The 23,117-nt window shown below is 45.2% G+C and overlaps 1 protein-coding gene across 4 annotated transcripts in view; it reads left to right on the forward strand.

Moving 5' to 3' along the window:
• NUP93 (nucleoporin 93) overlaps nt 1-23,117 on the forward strand; it is a 104,216-nt gene that overhangs the window by 77,119 nt on the left and 3,980 nt on the right. For all 4 annotated transcript variants that reach the window (XM_058709517.1, XM_058709518.1, XM_058709520.1 and 1 more), the window contains 15 exons: nt 5,298-5,372; nt 7,382-7,471; nt 9,039-9,178; nt 12,798-12,930; nt 14,581-14,738; nt 15,864-16,029; nt 16,299-16,392; nt 17,168-17,359; nt 17,954-18,080; nt 18,194-18,266; nt 18,576-18,620; nt 20,294-20,410; nt 21,182-21,300; nt 22,187-22,304; nt 22,749-22,832. In XM_058709517.1, coding sequence (XP_058565500.1) covers nt 5,298-5,372; nt 7,382-7,471; nt 9,039-9,178; nt 12,798-12,930; nt 14,581-14,738; nt 15,864-16,029; nt 16,299-16,392; nt 17,168-17,359; nt 17,954-18,080; nt 18,194-18,266; nt 18,576-18,620; nt 20,294-20,410; nt 21,182-21,300; nt 22,187-22,304; nt 22,749-22,832 — 1,731 coding nt within the window. The remainder of the gene's footprint in view (nt 1-5,297; nt 5,373-7,381; nt 7,472-9,038; nt 9,179-12,797; nt 12,931-14,580; nt 14,739-15,863; nt 16,030-16,298; nt 16,393-17,167; nt 17,360-17,953; nt 18,081-18,193; nt 18,267-18,575; nt 18,621-20,293; nt 20,411-21,181; nt 21,301-22,186; nt 22,305-22,748; nt 22,833-23,117) is intronic.

A 23,117-nucleotide genomic window follows, 5' to 3' on the forward strand; every position in this document is an offset into this window, starting at 1 on the left:
TGTAATGTATTGTCTGGGAAATGACTGAGCCTAGCAAGCAACAGGCTCCATTGAGAAGCTAAGTTGTAGCTTAACTGCAGATAGTGAAGGTAACATTTCACACCGTGATGTGCGAACACTGTGTGTTGAATATAATGTCTCGTTTTGATAACGGACTTAATACCAAATTTGTTCAATTCCCGGTCACAGAACTCTTCTACATTTTAACGTCTCTGAAATCAGGGTGTGTCTTAAATCCAGTGTCATAATTTAGTTGACAACATTTTTTCTTTCCTGGTGGTGCATAAATAACATGTCTTAATAATAGATGATGTATTAAGATTCAATGCAGTACAGTAAAGTAGAGACCAACAGAGTTTAATTGGAAAACTCCAGACTGCATGATTTCAAACTGTGTTTTATGACTCCCTGGTAGTTTCCTGGGGCCGGGAGGTGGGGGAGGGATTTGTTTCACATATCAGAATTTGAATAGGATTTCAAGTATAGAAAGCGCTCTGCAGTTCTTTCAAAAAGAAGTTTAAAAAATCCAAACGGGCCCTGGGGCACCTGGGTGGTTCTGTTGGTTAAGTGTCTGACTTCAGCTCGGGTCATGATCTCGCAGTTCATGGGTTCCAGCCGTGTGTCAGGCTGTGCACTGACAGCTCAGAGCCTGGAGCCTTCTTTGGATTCTGTGTCTCCCCCTGTCTTTCTCTGCCCCTCCCCCACTTGTGCTTGCTCTCTCTCAAAAATAAATAAACATTAAAAAAATTCAAAGAGACCTTTCATTTTAACATCGTGCTGTATCATACCTGAGCACCTCCTTGCACAGTATGCTAATGGTAGAGGTGTATGGATACACTTTTGAGAACTCTGCCACCCCCTCCCTCCTCCTGCACAAATGTAACCTCCGACAGCGGTGCATGTGCTGTCCCTGCCAGTTCTCTCTCACGTATCCATGTGCACATTGGTCCACGTACGTTCATCTGATCAGTATCAGTTTATTCCATAAATGACACAATTTTATATATTAAAGTCTACAACTTATCATTATGTTTTGATTCTTTTAAACTTATTTTGGAGGCTTTTCTAGGTTAGTACATGTAGGTGTCTGCCATTTTTTAGTGGCTCGACAGGTTTCATTATTTAAATGGCCCAAGTATTCTTCCCACTTTGTCCGTGAAGAATGAGGCTCCAAAGAAGTTAGATGTCATTACCAAAGGTCAGGCAGTTAGATTGCATTTAGAACCTGGGTCCTCTGGTCCCCAGTTGGTATTTTTCTTCCTAGTAGTACTAGGCTTCTGTGTACAGATTTTATAGCCAGCTATTGTGAATTAATCACTTTAGTTCCATTTTGCTTATGTAAAACCAGACATTCCACTTGGCAATTTTGTGTGTGTGTGTGTGTGTGTGTGTGTGTGTGTGTGTGTGTGTATGTGTTTTAACTCCATACTTCTTTTGCTAGGAATGCTAGTTACATTCCTTCCTCCCTAACTAGAATGTGCCCTTCTTGGGAAAAGAGTTTATTTATATCTGGAGAGTCTTTGTACAAAAGTAGTTGCTTAATAAAAGCTTGTGATTCCCTCCTGCCACCCTCCAGCCACTTCCTACCTGATCTGGAATGCTCTCTTACTGTTTTGGGAATATCGTCTACTCTGAGAAGACTCTTCTCATGTCTGTGCTCCCAGCGGCTGCTGTTTCTTCACATATCGTGTCTCTAGACTCCTGGATGAGTCCCTCTCTGGCCCTGCCCTCTCATCTTCTCTGCCTTTCTGGTCTCTGATTCCCTGCTCCTGTCGTCCTCACTTGGTGCCATCAGGCCCCAGTGCAAAGAAACCCAAATGTCCAAGGGGTTCAGAATGTTACTCCCACACAGCATACTGGTGGCTGCTTGCCCAGCCCTCAAGCAGCTCCTGGGTTTGAAATTCCAGTGAATGTTTGCTGGTTCCTCAGCTCAGGAATGTGCGTGTACACATCCTGTTTCTGGGATAATTGACTTTATGTGCGGTGAGATGGAGACTTGGCCAAGGGCAAATGAAGGAAGGCTACCTTGAAAACAAGAGCATTAGGCAAAATTAATTTAAATGGAAATTCGAAGGCTGAAAACCCAACTACTTTTTAAATGGATAATTTTAAAAATTAGGTTTTAGTACTGGAAAGTATTTCTCAAGGCTGTTTATGTATATGTAGCTGAAACAACTGTGTCCTTGCAGAAATGTTGTTCCCGTTTTTATCCTCTTAGTCATTCCCCTTGATTAGGCTACTGGAATTAACAAGTTTAGTGCCCTGTGTTTTTAAAAAGACTTTGGGATCATCAACATTCAGGCGGTTAGTTCTGTTCTGGAAGGGTGGCTGGCTGTCGAATAGAACAGTCCTCAACTATGTGTTACTGGGAACCCTCAGAGTTAGCAGAGAAAATGAGCTGCTGGGGGTTCTGTTCATGCAAGGATTGTGTTTATTTTAGAAAAATGACATGAGAATTTCCAACCAGCACAGACTGAAATATTTTAGGTTATGTTTCTGTAGTGTCCATATCTATCCATTGGTGTTCACTATAGGATTTATTCCTACGTTCATTATGGTTGTTTATTTTGTGTTTAAAAAGTGGTAGCAGCTAGTGTTTATTGGCCAAGTATTTGGCCGTGTGTTGAGTTCTTTCTACTTATTTCTCACAACAATGCTGTGCGGTAAATACTATTTTTCTCCTTGTTTAATCTTTACCACAGACCCAAGGTGGATACCATGACCTCCCCTGTTTCATAGCTAAAGAAACCGAGGCTCAAAAGAAGCAGTATATGCAATCAAGATCACATGGCTAGTGAGTAGTGGAGCCAGGATTTCTAACCACTGCTCTCTGGTTCTTTGATGGCTGTCCTTGGAAAGTTGCCCTGGGCTGCCCTGGCAGACATTGCGGGGCCAGAATGTGCACTCAAACCATGGCTCCACTGCCTCCTATTGGAGTGACCTCGGACAGGCTGCTTTCTGTGTGCTTTGGTGTCTTCATCTATAAAATTGATAGAATAACAGTATATCATCTTACAGGGTCGTGAGACTTAAGACAGTGCTTAGCATATAGTAGTGCTCAGTAAGTGTAGCTGTTATTATTATAACCTGGTGGTTTTCACCAGTTCTGTGTTTCAGATAGGAATGCTTTCAACTGTGAGTAACGGAAAATCCGTTTCGGCGGCTTGCCTAAGGATTTCTTTTTCTCACCTAACAAGAAGTCCGTGGGTGTGGAGAGTGTGGGCCTCCATTCAATTCTGCGGTGCCGTCAGACACGCAGCGCCTCTCTTTGTTCAGCACCGTCCTCGGCACATCACTCCCTTGAGGCTCACAGGATGGTTGCTGCAGCTCTGCACACCCCATTTACATTGGGAGAAGGCGGGGGCGTTGATCGGCCATGCGAGGCTCTTCATGCTCCCTTTACCAGAAAGAGCAGAAGCTGTCCCCAGAATGTACTCCAGACTTGTGCTTCATCTCATGGACTAGAACTAGGGTTCTCGGCCACTCCTAGCTGCAGTGGAGGCTGGGGAAGGGCATATTCGGTAGCTTGTAGAGGTCAGCTCATGGGGGCCTGTTGTTAAATTTTCAGAAATTTTGCTGTCTATCTGATACTCCTTGGGATAGCTTGAAATCGGTCATGGCGGGAGTACTTATATCATGGAAAGCGGCCAACACTATAGATCAGGCCCCTTCCCCAAGCTGGTTGTTAAATATTTACCAGCACACTGTTAGGTATCTTTAACTCCATATGCCAGACAGGGAATGGAGGTGAGAAGTAAGGATTTGAAATGGTCGTTGGGTCATCAAGCCAGCAGCATCTGCCAAAGTCAGTAGACTGTTTAATGTTTTTAATAGCAGTGACTGCAGAAAATCAGAATTGAGGAGGACCGTCTGAGGTTGTCTAGGGCATCCCCTTCATTCAACTGATGGGAACCTGAGGCTCCAAGAGAATGTGCTCTGCCCCAGACTCCAGAACCAGGGAGTCAAATGGCCCTCCTGGAACCCAGGTGTCCCAGTTCATTCTTAAGAACTTGAGGGCTTACATCTCACCTTTCTGCCTCCTGCCCTCTCTCCTCCCTATGCTACTCTCCGTCCTTACCCACACAAATATTCCTTTTACCAGCTTTGGTAGTGCCAGGATGTTTTGCTGCTGTCTTGTCAGTTTTCCAGAAAACCTATTTTAAACTCTCCCACCTTTTTTTTTTTTTTTTTAAGATTTTAGAGAATACAGCATTGAATTTTTTTTAATGTTTATTTATTTACCGTGTGTGTTGGGGGGGGGGGGTGCAGAGAGAAGAGAGAGAATCCCCCAAGCAGGCCCCACGCTGTCAGCACAGAGCCCAACATGGGGCTTTATCTTAGAATCATGAAATCATGACCTGAGCTGAAAGCAAGAGTCAGCTGCTTAACCGACTGAGCCACCCAGGCGCCCCAGCACTGAATTTTTTTTTAATGAGAGAAACTTAAAGAATTTGCTATAGCACAGTATAAACTATAATGTAGTGGAAATTTCAGAATATACCTAATGGGAGATACCTGATTTTGACCCATACTTGTTCACAGTAGGGACTGGAGCTTAGCTGAAGATTGATTTTAGTCTTTCTTCAAGGAAAAAAAAAAAAATGTAATCAACTTTTCCCTATGTTTGTGTCTAATTGTCCCCATAGATGGTGGACTCTCTGGGGACAGGCTCCATACCCATGGCCTATTGTCATCCCTGTGGCCGTGGCACTTGCACTCAGCTATACGGGAGACAGACACTTCGCAGACATTTACTGAAGCAATGAATGAATGAGTGCCCAATGTAGACTAGCTTCATATCTTCAGATGTAGAAAATTAATCAGCAGCTGTTCTCTTCGTGTGGATTCTGGATTGGAAATGCCTGAATCTCCATATTGTAACCCTTTAAGCCCCAGCCCCTTCACTGTCTGATGTGACTGATGGAAGGAAACAGGAGGCCCACAAATAACAACAGCTTCGCTGGTGGGAACACCTAGAGGGAGAGGATGGGGTGGAGATGGGGCTTGGGATTGAACCGATTGTTGGAAAGATATGCATTTCCAGGAATAGTCATTGACGTCTCCTTACAGTTTATTTAGCCTCCTGCTACTTTTGAGTTGGGTTTCATGCCTGCTCCCTTCTTGTGTATTCATAGGAAGGGAGTATTGTCTTATTGAAACCCCTAAAATCATCATTTTGAGGAAGTCTGACTAGGCAAGAGACTTCTCACAGCTTAAAGATAAATGTATGTTTATAAGATTTTTTTCTTTACATGACTAAATGCTGTTCTTAATGCTGCCTGTGTATTTACCTACAGCCAAGTTACATCAGCGATGGGGGACCCCCTGGTCGAAGCTCTCTGGATAGCATTGAGATGGCCTATGCCCGGCAGGTGAGCATTCTCTCAGAGAAGATCAAAACCAGGAAAATTCTACGTGAGTGCTCAGGGGAGTAAAAGAGAACCAAGACTTCATGTGAAAGTCAGACCCTGAAAGCAAGTTGGGGTTTTGTTCAGAGGACTGGTTAATATTTTGCCACCTCGGTCCCTGGAGAATTCCATCAAATTGGGTAATAGAATGACTCACATTTGACTTAGGGAAATGGAAGTCTGCCCTCTCCCCTGACCCAAGGCGTCTCCTTTTGTATTTGGCAGTAGCCCATGTACAGTACAGCCTTGAGTAATTGCACTGCTTAGCAAATGGGGTTCTCTATTAACCTGAATTACCTAGTGGGCTGATGGTATAATCAGAAATCTTTCTTCACCCCTTGTGGTTGAGAGAAGTTTTCTAAATGCTTTTCTGCCTTGGTAGGCATAGTGTATTTACCACTCTCTAATATTGTTGTCCTGGAGAAGCTCATGATATTTTAGGGGCTGTGGCTCTGGCTGTATGTGATGGTCACACAGTGGCATGGGGTTGGATTGGGATGCTTTGTGGCGAGCACAGGGACTGTTGGACTGAAGCTGCCCTAAGGAGACAGTACAGACCTGGGATTGACTTTTTGAATAAAACAGCGCTGGCTGCCTGCGTGTTTTATTCTGATTTGCTGCTTTCCTACACAAAATAGTATCAAGAAGGAGAAACCATCTTGTTTCTTGAACTGAGGATGGTGAGCTTGCACCCCTTTGTTACGAACAGTTTTCTAAGTCTCTCTCCTTGGGCGTACCATTGCCAGTCCCTCTCCTTCCAACTCTCTTGTGTTTTATTTTCTGCTCCATGTTTTAGATTGCTCTCTTTCTCCCTGCCACACCTCCATCCTTTAAATTTCACCTCCCTCTGTGGCTGACTCCTCCCACTGCCGCGGCCACCACCAGAGTTCAGGCCTCATGAAGTTATAAGCTTGTGAGCAGAGAAGCTGTGCCTCTTTGTCTGTGAAAGTAAGACTCCATGAAACTAACATTTTCCAGACTCGGAGCACCATGTCTCGTTTATGTGGCTATCCCACCAGAGGAGAGTGAATCTTTATATCCTATGTTGAACAAAAAACCTTGCAGAGGGGAGGCCCTTAATAAATGCACAGTGAGTGAATAAACTCCACCTTATCGTGTAAAAACCATTTTATTTCATCCTTATAATGCCCCTGGAAGCTACACGATACCGTCCCTCGTACAGAGTAGGGGGCATTGAGGTTCAGTGGGAGTTCTGATCTGTCGTCTGACCTCACTACTGTGTTCAGTCCTTGGTAGGGCAAGGACTTCACAGGCAAAGAGGAGAACCTACGAGTTCTTAATGTCATTATTTTAGTTCTTTTAAAATAAAATTCAAAGTAATAGTGGTTTTCCCGTACCTTAAACACCACATAGTTCCCTTTTCTTGAGAAAATTTTCCTAAGGAGCAAGGATTCTTTCCTGGAGAAGTGGGTACTCCAGACACGGCGACTGCTGTTCTAACCCATGTGGAGGATTGCAGCCTGACACTCTTTACTCAGTCTACCAGCCTTGGCCTAGAGCCATTCAGTCCTTTTGCCAGCAAAGATTACCAAACTTTGCCCCAGGTTCTTAGGAAAGCAGCAGCCGAAGTCTTCCCATCGTCCTGTCTTCCCCTTTGGTCCTTGCTTGCTGGAACTGGGGATCTGCTGGGTGGAGAGGTGCAAAAGTGCCTGTGGTCTCCTCCACCGGGACCACCCTCCTTCCATTCTTCAGCTCTTAGGAGGGCTGGGGTAGCAGTTAGTTTGGGTGTGTTGATGCTGCCTTCCAAAGTTAAAGGCACATCTGGGAAGCTGGCCAGAGGCCTTGACCTCCAGGCAGTATGGATAGCTCAGCCACACTGAGGAAGGAAAGGTTGGCTGAAGCTTCTGGTGCTGACTGTTGGGCAGAAAGCTGGCTTCGGAAGTGCCTTAAGAGGTTTTAAAAAGAAGAGGAGAAAATAGAAATTGTGCCATTTACTTTGCTTTTCATTTCAGATTTATATCTATAACGAGAAGATTGTAAATGGGCACCTGCAGCCTAACCTCGTGGACCTCTGTGCTTCCGTTGCAGAGCTGGACGATAAGGTAGCGCCCGGAGCTAACCCAAGGGGAGACGCGGTGTCCGGTGTTCAGATGGGATTAGCAGCTTGCTGACTGGGCAGAAACGTGCTCAAGAGACACCCTGCTCTGTGGAATAAAATGTTAACTGTCCTTCAGAGTTTCATTTTAAATAGCTTTGGGGTGGTTTTTTGATGATGATGCTATGTACGTGTATTTTTAATGCATCTTCAGAAGACCCAGCCGGGATCAGTTAATGGGCACAAGAGGTCTCCTTAAGATGTATTGCTTTGAAGTCCTGTCAGGCTTCAATTCTTCCCTCACCAGTGTCCGTCCTTAGACTAACGGACTCTTTTACAAGAGCTGAATTGTAAAGGTGATGTGGTTTTTACACCCGGGAGCCCATTAAACCTGACTCAGATGTGATCTTTAGGTGCATTCTTTGTATGCCGCTGGCTCCCACCCTCTCTGACTCCCCATCTTTATTCCTGTCCCTCAATTCTTATCCCTGGCCAGTTTTCTCACCCTGGGTGGAAAAAAGCAGATAGGTGGATTGTTAGGTGGCCAGGAGGAATGGGAGAAGGAGGGAAGAATATAATGGAAGCAAACACAATCTTACACAGATTGTAAGTATTATTATTATTTTGGTCCTTAAAAATGCATCCAGCTTTTTTTTTTTTTTTTTTTTCTTAATAATAAAATACAAGGCAACGCAAGCAAATCTAAGGAAGAAAGTCAAGAATCCACCTACCATCTCACCACCAAGAGTCACATTTGGGTGGATTTTCTACAGTTTTAGTTTCTGAGAACATGAAAACAGGATTTTGTCTCTTTTTGTGGGAGAAGTGTAAACCTGCTTTTCTCATCAGTGCTCTCTTCTAAGGATTCTTAACTTTAGAATATTGCAGAGCATTCAGGGAATCCATTTTTAAGGAGAGATTTACAGACAGGAGGATTCTTGGGAGAGGGAGTCCCATATGTGTGGTGGTAACACAAAGGAGAGAATGCCCATTCCTTTCCTGGGAGGCTCTCATGGAGGCGTCTTTTGAAGGGAGTGAGTGGGAAGGAAAATGGGAGGCTGTGACACTCACAAAATGGGGTAAGAGCAGCGGCCCCTGGAGAGTCTCTGGGAGGACAAAACCTATATATTATTTAGGTTAAACTCTTTATTTTAAGCCTTAAGAAACTCAAATGACCTTGTAAGGACTGAAATACAGCTACTTGAGTTTAAACTCCTGGAGCTTTGGACAATTATAAATGTATTCACTCTCTTGTAAGGAATAACCCACTGAGATTCAATGTTCCTTTTACTGTTGTGTGGTCTCAATTATGTGGGTGGTTATGTCAGACCTGGAATAGAAACTGATCTGAAAACAGCTCGGGACAGGAAGGTGCTCCTTGGAAGATGGAGTCTAGCAGCTGGCAGGGCACAGGCGCGTCTTCTGTACTGAGCTTAAAGCCTGAGGGCCTCAGACGGAGGACATTAACCTCTTCCCCCTCCTTACCTTCTCTGCCTTTGAGGTCAGAGCCTCGAAGAGCCAGACCGTTTCTCCAGCCCTGCAGCGTTGTCACGTGCAGTTTCATTTGTGCGCAGAACATCTCTGACATGTGGAACATGGTGAAACAAATGACAGATGTGTTGTTGGTGCCGGCGACCGATGCTCTGAAGAGCCGCAACAGCGTGGAAGTGCGCATGGATTTTGTCCGGCAGGCCTTGGCTTACCTTGAGCAGAGGTAAGGCAGCCCTGGCCTAGCGGGGCTGGCTTCAGAACCCCCCAGAAGTCAGCCTTGTCTCGTGTCTAGTAGTCCTTGGGCTGAGTGCCCTCTCTCTGGTATAATTTAAGCAAGGTTGAGCAAGGCTGAGAGATACAATCCTGCTTTCACAAACACACTTCTTTACCAGGCCTGTTTCTGCAGCAGTATAAAGTCATGGTGAATGGGAGTGCTGTTAGACTTTTCATTTTCTCTTTCTCCACTCTCTGGCCCTCGGTATGGAGACATCATGATTATTAGGCCATGATGCCTTAGGTCAGGATCCTGTTCCCTAATGTGGTTCAGCCGTTACTTCTTAAGCTCTTTTGTTCTCTGAGCATTTTAATTTTTACAGCTGGCAATATTATCACCTTCGAGCCTTAGGAAGAGTCCTTGAACCTTTATTTTCTTTCTGGCTCTATTCTGTTAATTCCTATGCATCTGGATCCTTCCCAGCTGCTAATGCCTGTGATTTGTGCCTGGGTTTCTTTGCCACCTCCTCACTAAGTGGAGTCGGTCACTGAGGGGGTTGTGGCTATGCCCTTGTGCCCTGTCATCCCCTGCATTGGTAGGACCTATGCCATTCATCCCTCCCTGCGGACCCTCCTTTCAGCTCTGAATTTGCCAGCAGGGGTTGTCATGAGTGTGCAACGCACCCTCTTTATTTCAGAGCCACGGTGCTGGGCCTCTGCTAGCTCGAGAAGAGAAAGCCAAGTTGAATACACTTGCTAAATTGCAGTTCTTTGCCAGTGAGCTGTGCAGCTGCTGGTCCCCTTATAGTGTGGTTGCCCTTTATCAACAAAATAATACTTCATTAGGAAGTCCTAAGATTTCCTTGTGCATTAACTGAGGTGATTCAGACTTGGTATAGCAGAGAATAGGTTTTTATCAAATACTTTAATAATTATACAATAGTCACATGAGATGAATGCCATCAGACAAAAACTTCCCTTGTTAAGAAAAATTTGGAACTCCAAATGTTTTTTATTCTTTTTTACATAGGCACAAAAGAGCTTATAGAGTATTATAATAGGCTTTTGCTAAATTTTTTAATGTAAGTTTTGGGTATATTGATATGGAGCCATAAAGATCCTAATGTATATGGTAATATTGCTACAAGCAGCAGAGTAAGAGTCAAAATTTCTGACAGTATATAAAAACCTTTAGGACTGAGTTTTTTATAATGTTTGATTTTGAGAGAGAGAGAGAGAAAGAGACCGAGTGCAAATGGGGGAGGGGCAGAGAGAGAGGGAGACCCAGAATCTGAAGCCGTCTCCAGACTCCAAGCTGTGAGCACAGAGCCTGACATGGGTCTCAAACCCTCAGACCGTGAGATCATGACCTAAGCTAAAGTGGGACGCTTAACCGACCGAGCCACCCAGGCGCCCCTAGGATTTTGGTTTTTTAATGGGTATATGACTGCTCGTGACTGCTTTTTCTTTAGTAAACCCACTCTTCAACATTGGTGCTTGACTTCACCAATGGTACAAGGCTTTTCTTGATTTTATATCTGGTAAGCCATCCCATTTAATTTATTCTCTTCATTTTGCTTATTTAATTTTACATATTTATTTGTCTTAAAAATTCTTTTTTTTTCCCCCTTAATTCCTTTGGCAGCACTTGGGAGCTACTTGGAAGTTTGCTGTCCACAATTACTGTCACCCTATTGCCCTTCTTTTCTAGGGCCGTCACTCCCCACCGGTATCCTTTTCAAGGATTTGTTGTCATTTCTTGATAAAGGGACTATTTCATGATAATTATATTCACTTTTTAAAGTAGTTTTGCTGGTGCGAATCGTGATGGCGTGGCAACGTAGAACCAGCCCCAAATGGTTTTTTGCAGATAAGGCTGAAAATGTTGAGAAAATGTAGGACTGGTACAGAAAAATGCCAGAGGCTCTTGTACCTTTTCACATTTCCTCCCCCCACCATCACTTTTTGATATGGGAATATTTTGTTTGATTTTGTTTTTTGTAGTTATGATCCAAATGTGTACAGTATGTGGTTTTATGTAGTTTGCTTTTTAAAATCTTTATCAGTATCATTTTGCAGAACTGCATCGAATTCCATTGAGGTGTTTTTTTTTTTTTTCGTAATTGACATTTAGATGTTTTTCTGTGTCTCTCTCGCACTCTCATTCTGTTATTTTACTTAATCTGGTGTTGAATATCTGTGCATATGGAGCACCTGACTTTTTGAGTTAGTCTGTTTTGTTTTGGACAAGAAACATACTCAGAAAGTTCTTTATTCTGTTAACCCCATATCTGAATATCTGTAACTAGAACCAGTTAATCTTAGTATGGAAGCACCTTAAAAACACTACAGGTTTTAAGGAATTGCACGATTTTAAGAATACTAGCAAATAAATGAAACAGAAATGATACAAAATCCTTTGCAACCATCGGTGTGGTAATTGGTTCAGCAAGGACATCAGTGGAAACTGAAACCATTCAGTAGAAGATTGTTGGTGAACAGAATATTCACATGGCTTCCAAGTATTACCCCACAGAGTACTTATCAATTTCAGAGGGAAAGGTACTTTTACAAAAGGTGGTGAAATCTGGTGAGTGACACTTTTAAGCAGGTGATCAAACCAAATATTACCTGGGGCTCAGTGGGCAGTACCAGCATCAGCTGTGTGGGATTCTTGGCAACAAAGTTGAATCTTAATTAAATCATGAGGAAATGGTCTAGGTTGTGGGACATTCTACCCAACAGCTGGCCTGGATTCTTTTTAAAAGGTCAGTGTCATGGAAAATGGTGGTAGAATTACCCTAGAGTACAGGAAATGGAAACGGCATGAGAACCAAGTGCCATGCATTCCCTTGACTGGATCCTAGACTTGGGGGGAGAAACACAAACCATAAAGGGTATTATTAGGAAATTTGAACGTGGCTTATATTTTAGATAATAGCAGTGTGTTGATGTTCAGTTTCTTGCTGTCATAATGGTATCGAGGTTAGGTAGGAGAATGCCCTAGTTCTTCCAAGGAACATAGTGAAGTATTTACAGATGAAATAACCCCTGCTTTCTGTATTTGTATACATTTTCAAATGATTCAAAAAACAAGTGGGTGTGTATATGTACACGTGTGTGTACGTGTGTATATATATATATATATATATATATATATATATATATATATGTATGTATCAACATAGAGAGAAACATGTGCACAAAGGCTAATAACAATTGATGAATCTCGGTAAAGGTTATATGAGTATTCATTGGGCTATTTTTTTAAATTTTTCATAGGTTTGAAATTTTCCAAAATAAAAAGTTTAAAAAGAATGCACCAAAGCATTCGGTTGTGAGCTGAAGCAACCTGTACATTAGGCCTTAATGCATTGGAAGTCTGCTGTTCTGTTCCTCGAGGGGTGCTTTTGAGCATCCACAGTGATGAAAGATCTGTACGGTGGTCTACTCCTCACTGAATCAGTAACATAGTTTGCTTTATGAAGCATGCACTGTTTCCTCCTCTGCGTTAGGTTTGAAGTCCAGGCCCTGCCCTGTAGAGTTCACAGTCTAATGTCAGGGATGTGGATACAGATACCTGTATGTGTTCTCAACCTTTTTTTTGTTTTCCTTTTCAATTTTTCCAGTTATAAGAATTACACCCTTGTGACTGTCTTTGGAAACTTGCATCAGGCCCAGCTAGGCGGGGTGCCTGGGACTTACCAGTTGGTTCGAAGTTTCTTGAACATTAAACTTCCGGCTCCCTTGCCTGGACTTCAGGTACTGGCATCTTTCTCTGTGTGATGAGTTACACGCCTGGAGTCGTCTCTCTGAGATAGGCATTGGCAGCGAAGATGAGGCTATGTGTGGAAACTGCTGTATGGAAAAGAGACCAGAGTGGGGCTAGGAGAAAGGCTGGGGGGACTTTGCAGGAATCCAGGTGATGAGCAGTTGGTGGCTGCTCAGCTCAGTGGAGGAGGGCTCAGGGGGAGGATGTCATTGGATTCTTGACGTGTTCTGAAAGTAGGCCCAGTAGGACTTGTTGAAGACTTGGATGTGGGAGTGACAGGCAGAGTCAGGGATGACTCTTGGGATTGTTGCTTCAAACATCTGGAAGAATGGAGTTAGATACAGTTCCTAGAATGTGACACTTTTCAGCTCATACATAGTCCAGTTGGGGGAATTATTTTATAGATTTAATACCCTGTGCAAAGCAGCACTAAGCTGGAGCTTTGTGCCAAGGTGGTGGGATACAGAGGAAGCTGTCTTGATAAAGGAGGTGAGGTTCACACTGCGCTTGAAAAATAGGGGCTCACCTGCCACAGGTCTTAGAAAAGGGTGTTTAAGGTGGAGGGAACAACATGAACAGATGCGTGGAGGCAGGAAAGAGTATCTAGCATAGCATATCGGGTGTGAGGTAGGGCTTGGCATACGTGGGACTGGCAGGTGAAAGCCTTGAGTGCCAGGCTAAAGCACTTTGTGTTTTTTTTGAGACAGAGAGAGAGACAGAGCATGAATGGGGGAGGGTGAGAGAGAGAGGGAGAAACAGAATCTGAAACAGGCTCCAGGCTCTGAGCCATCAGCCCAGAGCCCGACGCGGGGCTTGAACTCACAAACCGCAAGATCGTGACCTGAGCTGAAGTCGGACGCTGAACCGACTGAGCCACTCAGGCGCCCCAGCACTTTGGATGTAAATACCTCAAAGGGGTTCAAGTGGAGAAGTGATAATGGTCGGATCTGGTTTTAGAAAGAGTCCTGTGGGGGGAAGGGTTGAGGGACCAAGAAAGGAAGTCTGAGGCCCCCCCCTCTGGAGGAGCTGGAGAGAAGCGGAGAGAAAAGCAATCCCAGGCTTCCGTACAGATGATGACAGAAGCATTTGGAGGATAGACCAGCTCCGGTACTGGGACAGTGGGAGTGGAGCTGCCTTCTCAGATCCCCAGTGTCGAAAACAAAGATAGTCAGTGAATGAACAGCCGACAAATGAATGAAAGTGCCAGTGTCCGTTTGACTAATCATTTGTAGTTAACACTTTATAAACTCAAGTATAGTAATGGTAGTCTCTTACTGGTCGGTAAACTTTAGCCCTTGCTTTGCGGGGGTTGCAAGAGCGCACGTCTGTGAGTTATCACAGAGCATGTTACCCAGTTACTGGCTACTGGGATTCCCAGGTGAATCCACAGGCTGGCTTTCAGTCAGGTGGAGCACTTGGTGTTCTCAAGGAAAAGCTCTAGGGCCAGGTTGCATTCACCAGCTTGGACAAGGTACTTAATGTCCCTGTGCCTCAGTTTCCTTGTTTATAAAACAGGGAGGTCCCTACCTAACGGGGTGGTTGTGAAGCTGAAGTGACTTAGTATGAGAAGAGGTGAGTGTATCAGAAAGCCATCAGTTAGCTTTGTTTGCCTGCTCATTTGAGCATCTTTCCTCTTTTAGGATGGAGAAGTGGAAGGCCATCCTGTGTGGGCATTAATTTATTACTGCATGCGCTGTGGGGACCTGCTTGCCGCTTCGCAGGTGGTTAACCGAGCCCAGCACCAGCTGGGAGAATTTAAAACCTGGTTCCAGGAGTACATGAACAGCAAGGACAGAAGGTATGGTGAACGAGATGGTGCATCCAGAAGACGCCACGTGCCATCAACAGGGATTGCTCAGAATAAGTTTCTGCTTGGGAAAAAAATGAAGTCTAGAAAGCAAGTAGAACTTGCCTGAGAGTATCAGTTGAGAACATTAAAAGAGCCCCGTTCTGATACTGAAGCGTTTGTGTTTGGGGATTTTTCTGTTCCTGTGTGGGAGGGAGGCACTGTGGTTAGGAGCACGATTTTACATATCCTGTAAATCCCGGGCATATCCAGGATGCTTTATTTAAAAACTCCGCTGCATTACACTTCATTTAACACTCAGTGCTTTTGTGGTTGGCCCAATATGAAAATGTGTTGTCACACACTTCGTAGCTCAAAGGCTACAACGAGAAGTTAGTCATTTTGAAGTGCAATCATTGAAACTGGGTTTTTTGTTTGTTTGTTTTGTTTTCAGTTCTTTTCCATTAAGGAACTGCTAAGGATTAATTTTTCTCTGGGTTTTAATGTACTTGGGCTAAGTTCATATTCACTGAAACCCAGTTTAAATATATGTATTTGTATTTGAGACGAATAACGGTGGTTACTCTATTTTCTCCTGTGGAATACTAGCGATACTTTTCAAGGCAGGTTTTTAGACAGTGTTCATGATGCCATGTCCAGAGATTGTCGTAAACCATAAGCCTCTCTCTTTGCTCGCATTAGTGAGTTTAAAGTAGGGTTAATGGTGAAGAGACCCCGAAGCAAGGATCTGAGTGCAAGTAGTTTATTTTGGAGGTAATCTTACATGTATAAGGGAGCAAGGAGGTCAGAGTGGGGGCCAAGACACTTAAGGGAAGGACTCACTTTTGTCCATCATGGCTTGAGGGTTGCTGGGGAGTGCGGTGGAGTATTAATTCCCCAGCATTTCTGACGTGCCCCTGAAGGCCTCTGCCAGAGGAAGCCGGCAGGCGGGGGAGACGAAGGTGTTGGTGGCCTCACGTTGGATGAAAATGGTGGTAGCGGGGGATGTGGCTGGGGTGGTGTCTGTGAAGGAAGGCTGCGTAACTCTGCTATGTGGTTGGGACCCGGGGTGCTTGCAGGTACCCCTGAGGGTCTTCAGCATGTGTGTCTATGCTGTCTGTTCCCTTGTGTCTTTAGGTTGTCACCAGCCACAGAGAACAAGCTCCGACTGCATTACCGCAGGGCCCTCAGGAACAACACGGACCCCTACAAGCGGGCCGTGTACTGTATCATTGGCAGATGCGACATCACCGACAACCAGAGCGAAGTAGCTGACAAAACCGAGGACTACCTGTGGCTGAAGGCAGGCACCGCTTCCCTTGCCTGAGCAGGGCGTTAGCCCTTTCCCTCTGCTTGTGTTCCGCACACACATTTTACCTGCTTAATGTGTGATGCCAGTAGGGTGATAGGGCTAGTGGATTTCCTGCCTCTTGACCCTGTTTTTTGTCGTATAGTTCTCAACCAGTAACCACAGCCATTAGCACAGCCTCGAGCTGCTGAGCAGCGACAGGTCTGCATGCCTGGCTCAGGACGTAGTTTGTACCAATGCGTGTGTTTCTCTTGGGGGTTTAGTTGAACCAAGTGTGTTTTGATGACGACGGCACCAGCTCCCCACAAGACAGGCTCACTCTTTCACAGTTCCAGAAACAGTTGTTGGAAGACTATGGTAAGATACCCTGAACGGAACTACTTTCTCTGTCTTGTCCACCTAAGGTCACAACTTAGCTTTCCTCTAGGAACGTCCTTCGTCTCTGAGCTCCGGATCTTCAGAACACAACACAACACATCAGTGATTTCAAATTCAAGTAGAGGCCATGTGAGCTCAAGCAGTGTGTGTGACTTACATGGTCATACACAGTAAAAGCTATTTTACTCCAATTCTTTGAACTGCTCTGGTAGACGTTTGCTCAGGGAGAGACAGAGGCAGCAGGACTTGGCTATTGCTTCCTTGTGGATCTCGCAATGACTGTATCTGAGCATAAATGAGGGGGACGTAGCTCTCCCTCCTCACTGTTTCTGTTTAAGAATTCTGGGAGCAAAAGAAGGTCCCAACTAGTGGCCAGCATTTATTGAATTCACATACCTGTGAATCTGAGTGAACTGAAGTATCTTTGAAATCTTCATTCCTCTCCTTATCGAGTGACTCTTCGCAGGGCAGAGGAGATAAACAGCCTCTTTTATGTGTCGTCCTAAGGTCCTGAACTCTGTTTCTCTCCCACTTATGCAAGCGGTTTGGGTTTTACAGCACGACCCCACTCGCCAGTTGTGTTGTGAGGTCTGGAGAAGGTTGTGGAACCAGGTCATGGTTCCTGTGGCAGTCCACCGTGCCCGGGGCCCCCTTCATCCCGTCAGCAGGTCCTCTGAGCACGCGGGGCTTCTGCCTGGGGTCGGGGCTGCTGAGAGCCTGGCTCCTGAGTCAGCTTCGCCTCCTCCTCCCCCAGGCGAGTCCCACTTCACGGTGAACCAGCAGCCCTTCCTGTACTTCCAAGTACTCTTCCTGACGGCACAGTTCGAGGCTGCCATCGCTTTTCTCTTCCGCATGGAGCGGCTGCGCTGCCATGCAGTCCACGTGGCGCTGGTCCTCTTTGAGCTGAAGCTGCTTTTAAAATCCTCGGGACAGAGTGCTCAGCTCCGTGAGTATTTGTTGGCACTGGCGTCCCCATCACTCACCCCCTCCCCCATCGGGCGGCAGCACACACGCACCTGCCACCACCGAGGCTTTGGGCACATGGTGCAAGTCGTGTCAGGGCAGTGGAGGTAGCACTGTGTGAAGGGCTAGCTCTGTGGCCAGTCGGTCGGACCGCCCGGAGAATGAGCGGGAAGCAGTCCCTGGAGTCCTGAGTCACATTCCGTTAGGGCCCTAAGCGGAAACCCCAGCCGCCACTCTCTGTGCCCACCTGCCCGGGGCAGGAGAGTCTGAAGAGGGGCAGAAGACAAATGTGGATGAATGCCTGCAGACTCCTTAGCAGTGCAGCCCGGTCTCCTCAGAGCGCGAGCCGTAACGGCCAGCGGTCTCCACCTTCCAGTGTGAGAGCAGCGCGCTAGTAACGGACTCCAGAATGCCGTTTCCCCCTCTGCTTGGAAAGCAGCCGAGGACAGGGTAGTGCAGCTTACATTGGCAAACGTTGGCCAGGCTGCACGGTCTTTGGATTCAGCTCCCATAACTCCTGGTTGCCTGGGTCAGAGGGGCAGGGTGGTCGTGACCGGTTCTGTCCCCCACGGTGCAGTCAGCCACGAGCCTGGCGACCCTCCCTGCATGCGGCGGCTGAACTTTGTGCGGCTACTCATGCTCTACACCCGCAAGTTTGAGTCCACAGACCCGAGGGAGGCACTCCAGTACTTCTACTTCCTCAGGTAACACCCACTTTTGACCATTGACTTCGGCTGGCTCTCATCTCTGTCATCCTGAGAACGATTAGAGACCTCAGGTCCACGCCAGAAACCGTGTTGCTTTTGTCCCCTTCCAGGGATGAGAAAGATAGTCAAGGAGAAAACATGTTTTTGCGCTGCGTGAGTGAGCTTGTGATAGAAAGCCGAGAGGTACGTCGGTCCCTCCTTTCTCCCACGCACGATTTGCAGTGCACACACCCGTGCTGACGTGATGCTGTGTGGTCACGCTAGCATGGCTGTGGCGGATAAGGCCCGGGGCGGGGTTAGCGGGGGGTTCGGTTGTCTTTGCTCTCGTGGTTTCTGATCGCGAAAATACCGATTCAGTCTCACTGTTTTCTGATTCATGTAAAACTTCTCCTGCCTCCGCTGTTTTCTTCCTCTCTTTTGTGTCCAGAGAATTGTGGATTGTGTGTATATCGTTGTCCAGTAAATTGAGTACACTTTTTTTTGTCTCCACAGTTCGATATGATTCTTGGGAAACTAGAGAATGATGGAAGTAGAAAGGTGGGTTAAATGTGCCTCTAGAGATGTGTTAGTTTGCAGTTGGGGATGTACAGTTGTCAAAAGAATATAGTTAAATCTTAGGATTCAAAGTAATAAAGATGCAGATCTTAACGAAATTGTAGTTTAAGCAGCAAAGAATGGCCACAAATGATGCCCTTGATCTTAACACACATCTGTTTCTCTAAACTATGTAAATGTATAGCGAGATAGCTTTTTTGTTCTTAGTAATCTCTACATCCAGTAGGGGGCTTGAACCCACAACCCCAGGATCAAGAGTCAACAGGCTCTACTGACTGAGCCAGCCAGGCACCCCGATCAGATAGCTTTTTTGTTATGTGCAGAGGACTCATCTGTTCGTGCCTGCTGATTTTTGAGCTAAGAAGACTGCATTTCTGTCATTCTTGGCTCAGAAAATATGCAAGAAAAGGAATTATTTACTGCACCTACTCTCCCCAGATAAAAAAGTTAGAAATATGCTTGACCTCTCTCAGAAGGTAGTTTCTGAGGGCTGAGAACTTCACTCTGACCCTGGAGATACAGCTGTGCCTGTGACCTTAGTGATTCCCTGAGACCTGTCGTGCGCAGTGGGAGCCATAGCTAAAGGTGCAGAGGCCCTGGTGCCAAACACCAGTCTGACCCCACACAGGCATTCTCCTGGTGGCTTTGGGAAAGTCACCTGCGTCTCTCAGGAACTCCCTTTCCTCACTTGTAAAAATGGGTGGTTTGGACCCAGCAATCTCAAGATGAGCTCACAATGTGCACACCTTCCAGCTCAGAAGAACGGACAGTGACAGTACTGGTGACAATGGCCATGCTTATTGAGCAGTGACATTTGCCAAGCACTGTGCTGAATGCTTTATAGGTATTTTTTAACTGATCACCACAATAATGATCCAACAAGGTGGTTTTCAAATGAGGAAAAGAAAACAAGAGCAGTTCATTATTTCCCGCAGGATCACACAGCTAGTAAGAAGGGGAGGTGGAATTTGAATCTAGTCCTTCGTGACTCCAGAGCCCATGCTCTTCACTCGTCTCCTGTGCTGCCTCCAGGGTGGCAGGAGCAGGTCACCCCGACTTGGTCTAGCGCTGATGGAAAATCAGAATAGCCTGTCAGATGTCACTGTGTCCACACTAGCTCTTCTGTGGTTCCTAAGGCCTCTCGTGCTCTCCTGACCATTTGGTTGCTGTTGAATGTTAATGGTGATTTTTAAAAAAAAATATCCTGATGCCATTTGCCATATATTTTTTCAGCACCGAATTTCTTTTACCATCTGTCTTAGAAAACAAATCCAGAATGTTTCAGGTATTTTCTCTGAGCCTCCTGGTTTTTCCTCCTAGTGCCTACGCATCAGCAAATTTAAAATCATTGACTCTTTCACCTACCCTCTGGATCATGTTGGACAATCAGGCAGCACAGACGTCTTATTGCTGACTCCTCTGTGCTGCCCGTGAGTCTGCTTCTTCATCTGTAGTTTCCTTGGTCCCTTTCATATGTTTAATAGGACCTTACATCTTCCAGAATGCCAGAGTCTAGCAGATGAAATATATGCATTGCCTAGGGCAGGCATTTTCAGTTAAAGTCGTTTTCAGATCCCAACTGCTTCTGTGTGTTTAAATTAACAGTTCTGCGTACCCATCTCTCTCCTCCTCCCCTCTGTAATTTGTCTTGTCAGCCTGGAGTCATAGATAAGTTTACTAGTGACACAAAGCCTATTATCAACAAAGTTGCTTCCGTGGCAGAAAATAAAGGACTGTTTGAAGAAGCAGCAAAGCTCTATGACCTTGCCAAGGTAAGACATGCCCTTTTCCTTCTTCTGTACTTAATAGATCCGTCGGCCTTTTGGCGTTAAATGCACAAACAGTTTGACAATGCCACTGTTGCACCGCTGTCCTGATGAGGCATTTTCTCCTAGTGCTTGGCAGTTAATGGTCCGGTCAGGGTGAAATTCCCATTTTACAGAGTTACCTCTGCCCATAAAGTATTTCTGGCCAAATAAGAACAACATATTGCCCGGACATCCTGTAGGCCTTGAGCTCTCATCTCACTTGGCAGCAGACTAGGCGTCCATCACATTTCGATGGTGAAGCTTTGGGACAAAATGCCTTCGTGCTTACCCTTCTGGTCGCCACAGACACGCTCGTGAGGCCTGTGTGTTAGGGAAGGCGGTGACAGCTGAGGTGCTTCGAGAGAACTAGAATAAGTCCTTCAACATGAGGACATATGGTGACTGCTGATCATTACGTGGCCTAAAAAAGATTATGCTCTTTCTTTTATAAACTGAGAAAAGTGGGCCAAAAGAAGGTTTATAATTCATTTTTTGTTAATTCAAAGATGTTTTGAATGAGTTCTAATTAAGATGTGGAAAAATGCGCGGACATTAAGGGTCCAGCTTAATGAGCTTTCCATAGGTGTATATCTGTAACCATCATCCAGATCAAGGTACAGAATGTTTTAATCCATCACCCCAGAACGTTCCCTCTTTTGGTTATTTTGTTTTTCCTTTTCTCTTTTACTGATTATTTATAATCGATTCCTTCCTTAATTTTAAAAAATGGAACAGAATGCTGACAAGGTGCTAGAGCTGATGAACAAACTGCTCAGCCCTGTTGTCCCCCAGATCAGCGCACCACAGTCCAACAAAGAGAGGCTGAAGAACATGGCGCTCTCCATCGCGGAACGGTAAGACCGAGAGCTGGCGCCGAGGGGGCACGGCGCCAGTGCCAGGCTGCCCGTGCCCACCACATGCGTCTTCAGCTTTACTAGTCACATCGGGTGGCCTTCCAGAGTCTCCCCATCCCCCCAGCACTGCTTGAGAGTTCTTTTTGCCCCACATCATAACCAGTACTTGTCGCTATCAGACTTTAAAGTTTTGCTAGAAAGAAGGGTATGAAAGCGTATGTCAACATTCTAATCTTGCTCATTAAGTTTAACTCTGGGCATTGTACTCCTCTATACACAGTTATAAGCCATCTTAAAGACATTCTGGAGCGAAGCTAGTGATAGGTGGATGGGGGAATTCTTAGAGATGGTAGTGGCCAGTGTTTAAGAGCCACCTTCTTCCTTCTTTGGTGAGATAACGGAGTTATCAGACTTTATTTGGTGGAGCTCCCAGGCTGAGGCCACAGTCATTACCTTTTGTGCTCTCTACAGATACTCCTAGTAAAGTGACTTAGGGAAAACTGGGTTCGAGATGCTTTCCTGGGGTAGCACAGAAGAAGACTCCTGATCAAATAATCCATTTAGCAAACACTCTACAGTGGTAGCCACTGGACTTTTGACCCATCAGAACCTTTTTATCCTTCCTGGAGATTTGGATGCTTAATGGTGGCTGAGGCCGAGGTGGCACGAGCCATGCTTCGTGCAGAATATTTACAGATGGATTCGTATCAAATCCACCATCAACTTCTTGGCCATTGGAAAAGAAACGCTATTTTCCACTCCTTAATTCACCTCACCTAGAGATTTCAAGAGGTCTTGAGATTTTTCAAATGCTATCCTAAAGTTACAGATTGCATAGAAATTCAAAATTATCCCTGTCCCCTCTTCCCTCTTTTTTGTCTTTCAGGTATAGGGCTCAGGGAATCAGTGCAAATAAATTTGTGGATTCCACGTTCTATCTTCTGTTGGACTTGATCACCTTTTTTGACGAGTATCACAGTGGTCATATTGACAGAGCCTTTGATGTAAGTTTTAAGAGGGCTATTTGAAGTGCAGGTTGATGTATGCCCTTGGAAATCCAAAACACTATATGGGATGCATCTAAAACAAAGGAAATGTTACCAACGTGCCTGTTAAGCAAAGAAGACAAGTATGACCCTGGGACTTGAAAGGGGATTTCTGTGTTGCTCTTTTTTCTCTCTGCTCCCCATTCCTTTCCTCATTAGTCTGAAAATGGAGAGATTTCTTGGAGTAACTTGCAATCTCTGAATTTTAGAATTGCCTCAGAAAATGTGGTTGGGAATTTAGTCAGAAAATTAGAAAGACCAAAGCCTTTGTGTGTTTGAGGGAAGGTAGTATTTTGTATTAAAGAGCCCTTTGTAACATGTGAGATGCTTGCTGTCTGTCTAAGGAGACAAGATGACTGATGGTTATTTCATATGCAGCCGGTCGGGTTTTGTTTTAAACAGATCATTGATCGTTTGAAGCTGGTGCCCCTGAATCAGGAAAGTGTGGAAGAGAGAGTGGCTGCCTTCAGAAATTTCAGTGATGAAGTGAGTCCTTTTCTTCCTGCATTATAGAATTTTTTCCCCACTTCTGCTGAAAGCTTTTGTTTTAGTGTAGCTGATGATGTTAAGAGTCCCAGTACACTAACCATGTAGACTGAGTTTAATAAGGCGAGTCCAATTTCAGATATTCCTAGGTTGGTTTTCTGTGAGTACACATATCCCCATCAGGTCATTGTCCAAATTCCTGACTCAGAAAACACAGTCTCTTTAGTGATTAGACATGTTCTTGGGGGCACAGATTCCTGGTTGATCCTGTGTGGTCTGGTTTAA

The sequence above is a fragment of the Neofelis nebulosa genome, chromosome 17 (assembly GCF_028018385.1).
Source record: "Neofelis nebulosa isolate mNeoNeb1 chromosome 17, mNeoNeb1.pri, whole genome shotgun sequence".
NCBI lineage: Eukaryota > Metazoa > Chordata > Mammalia > Carnivora > Felidae > Neofelis > Neofelis nebulosa.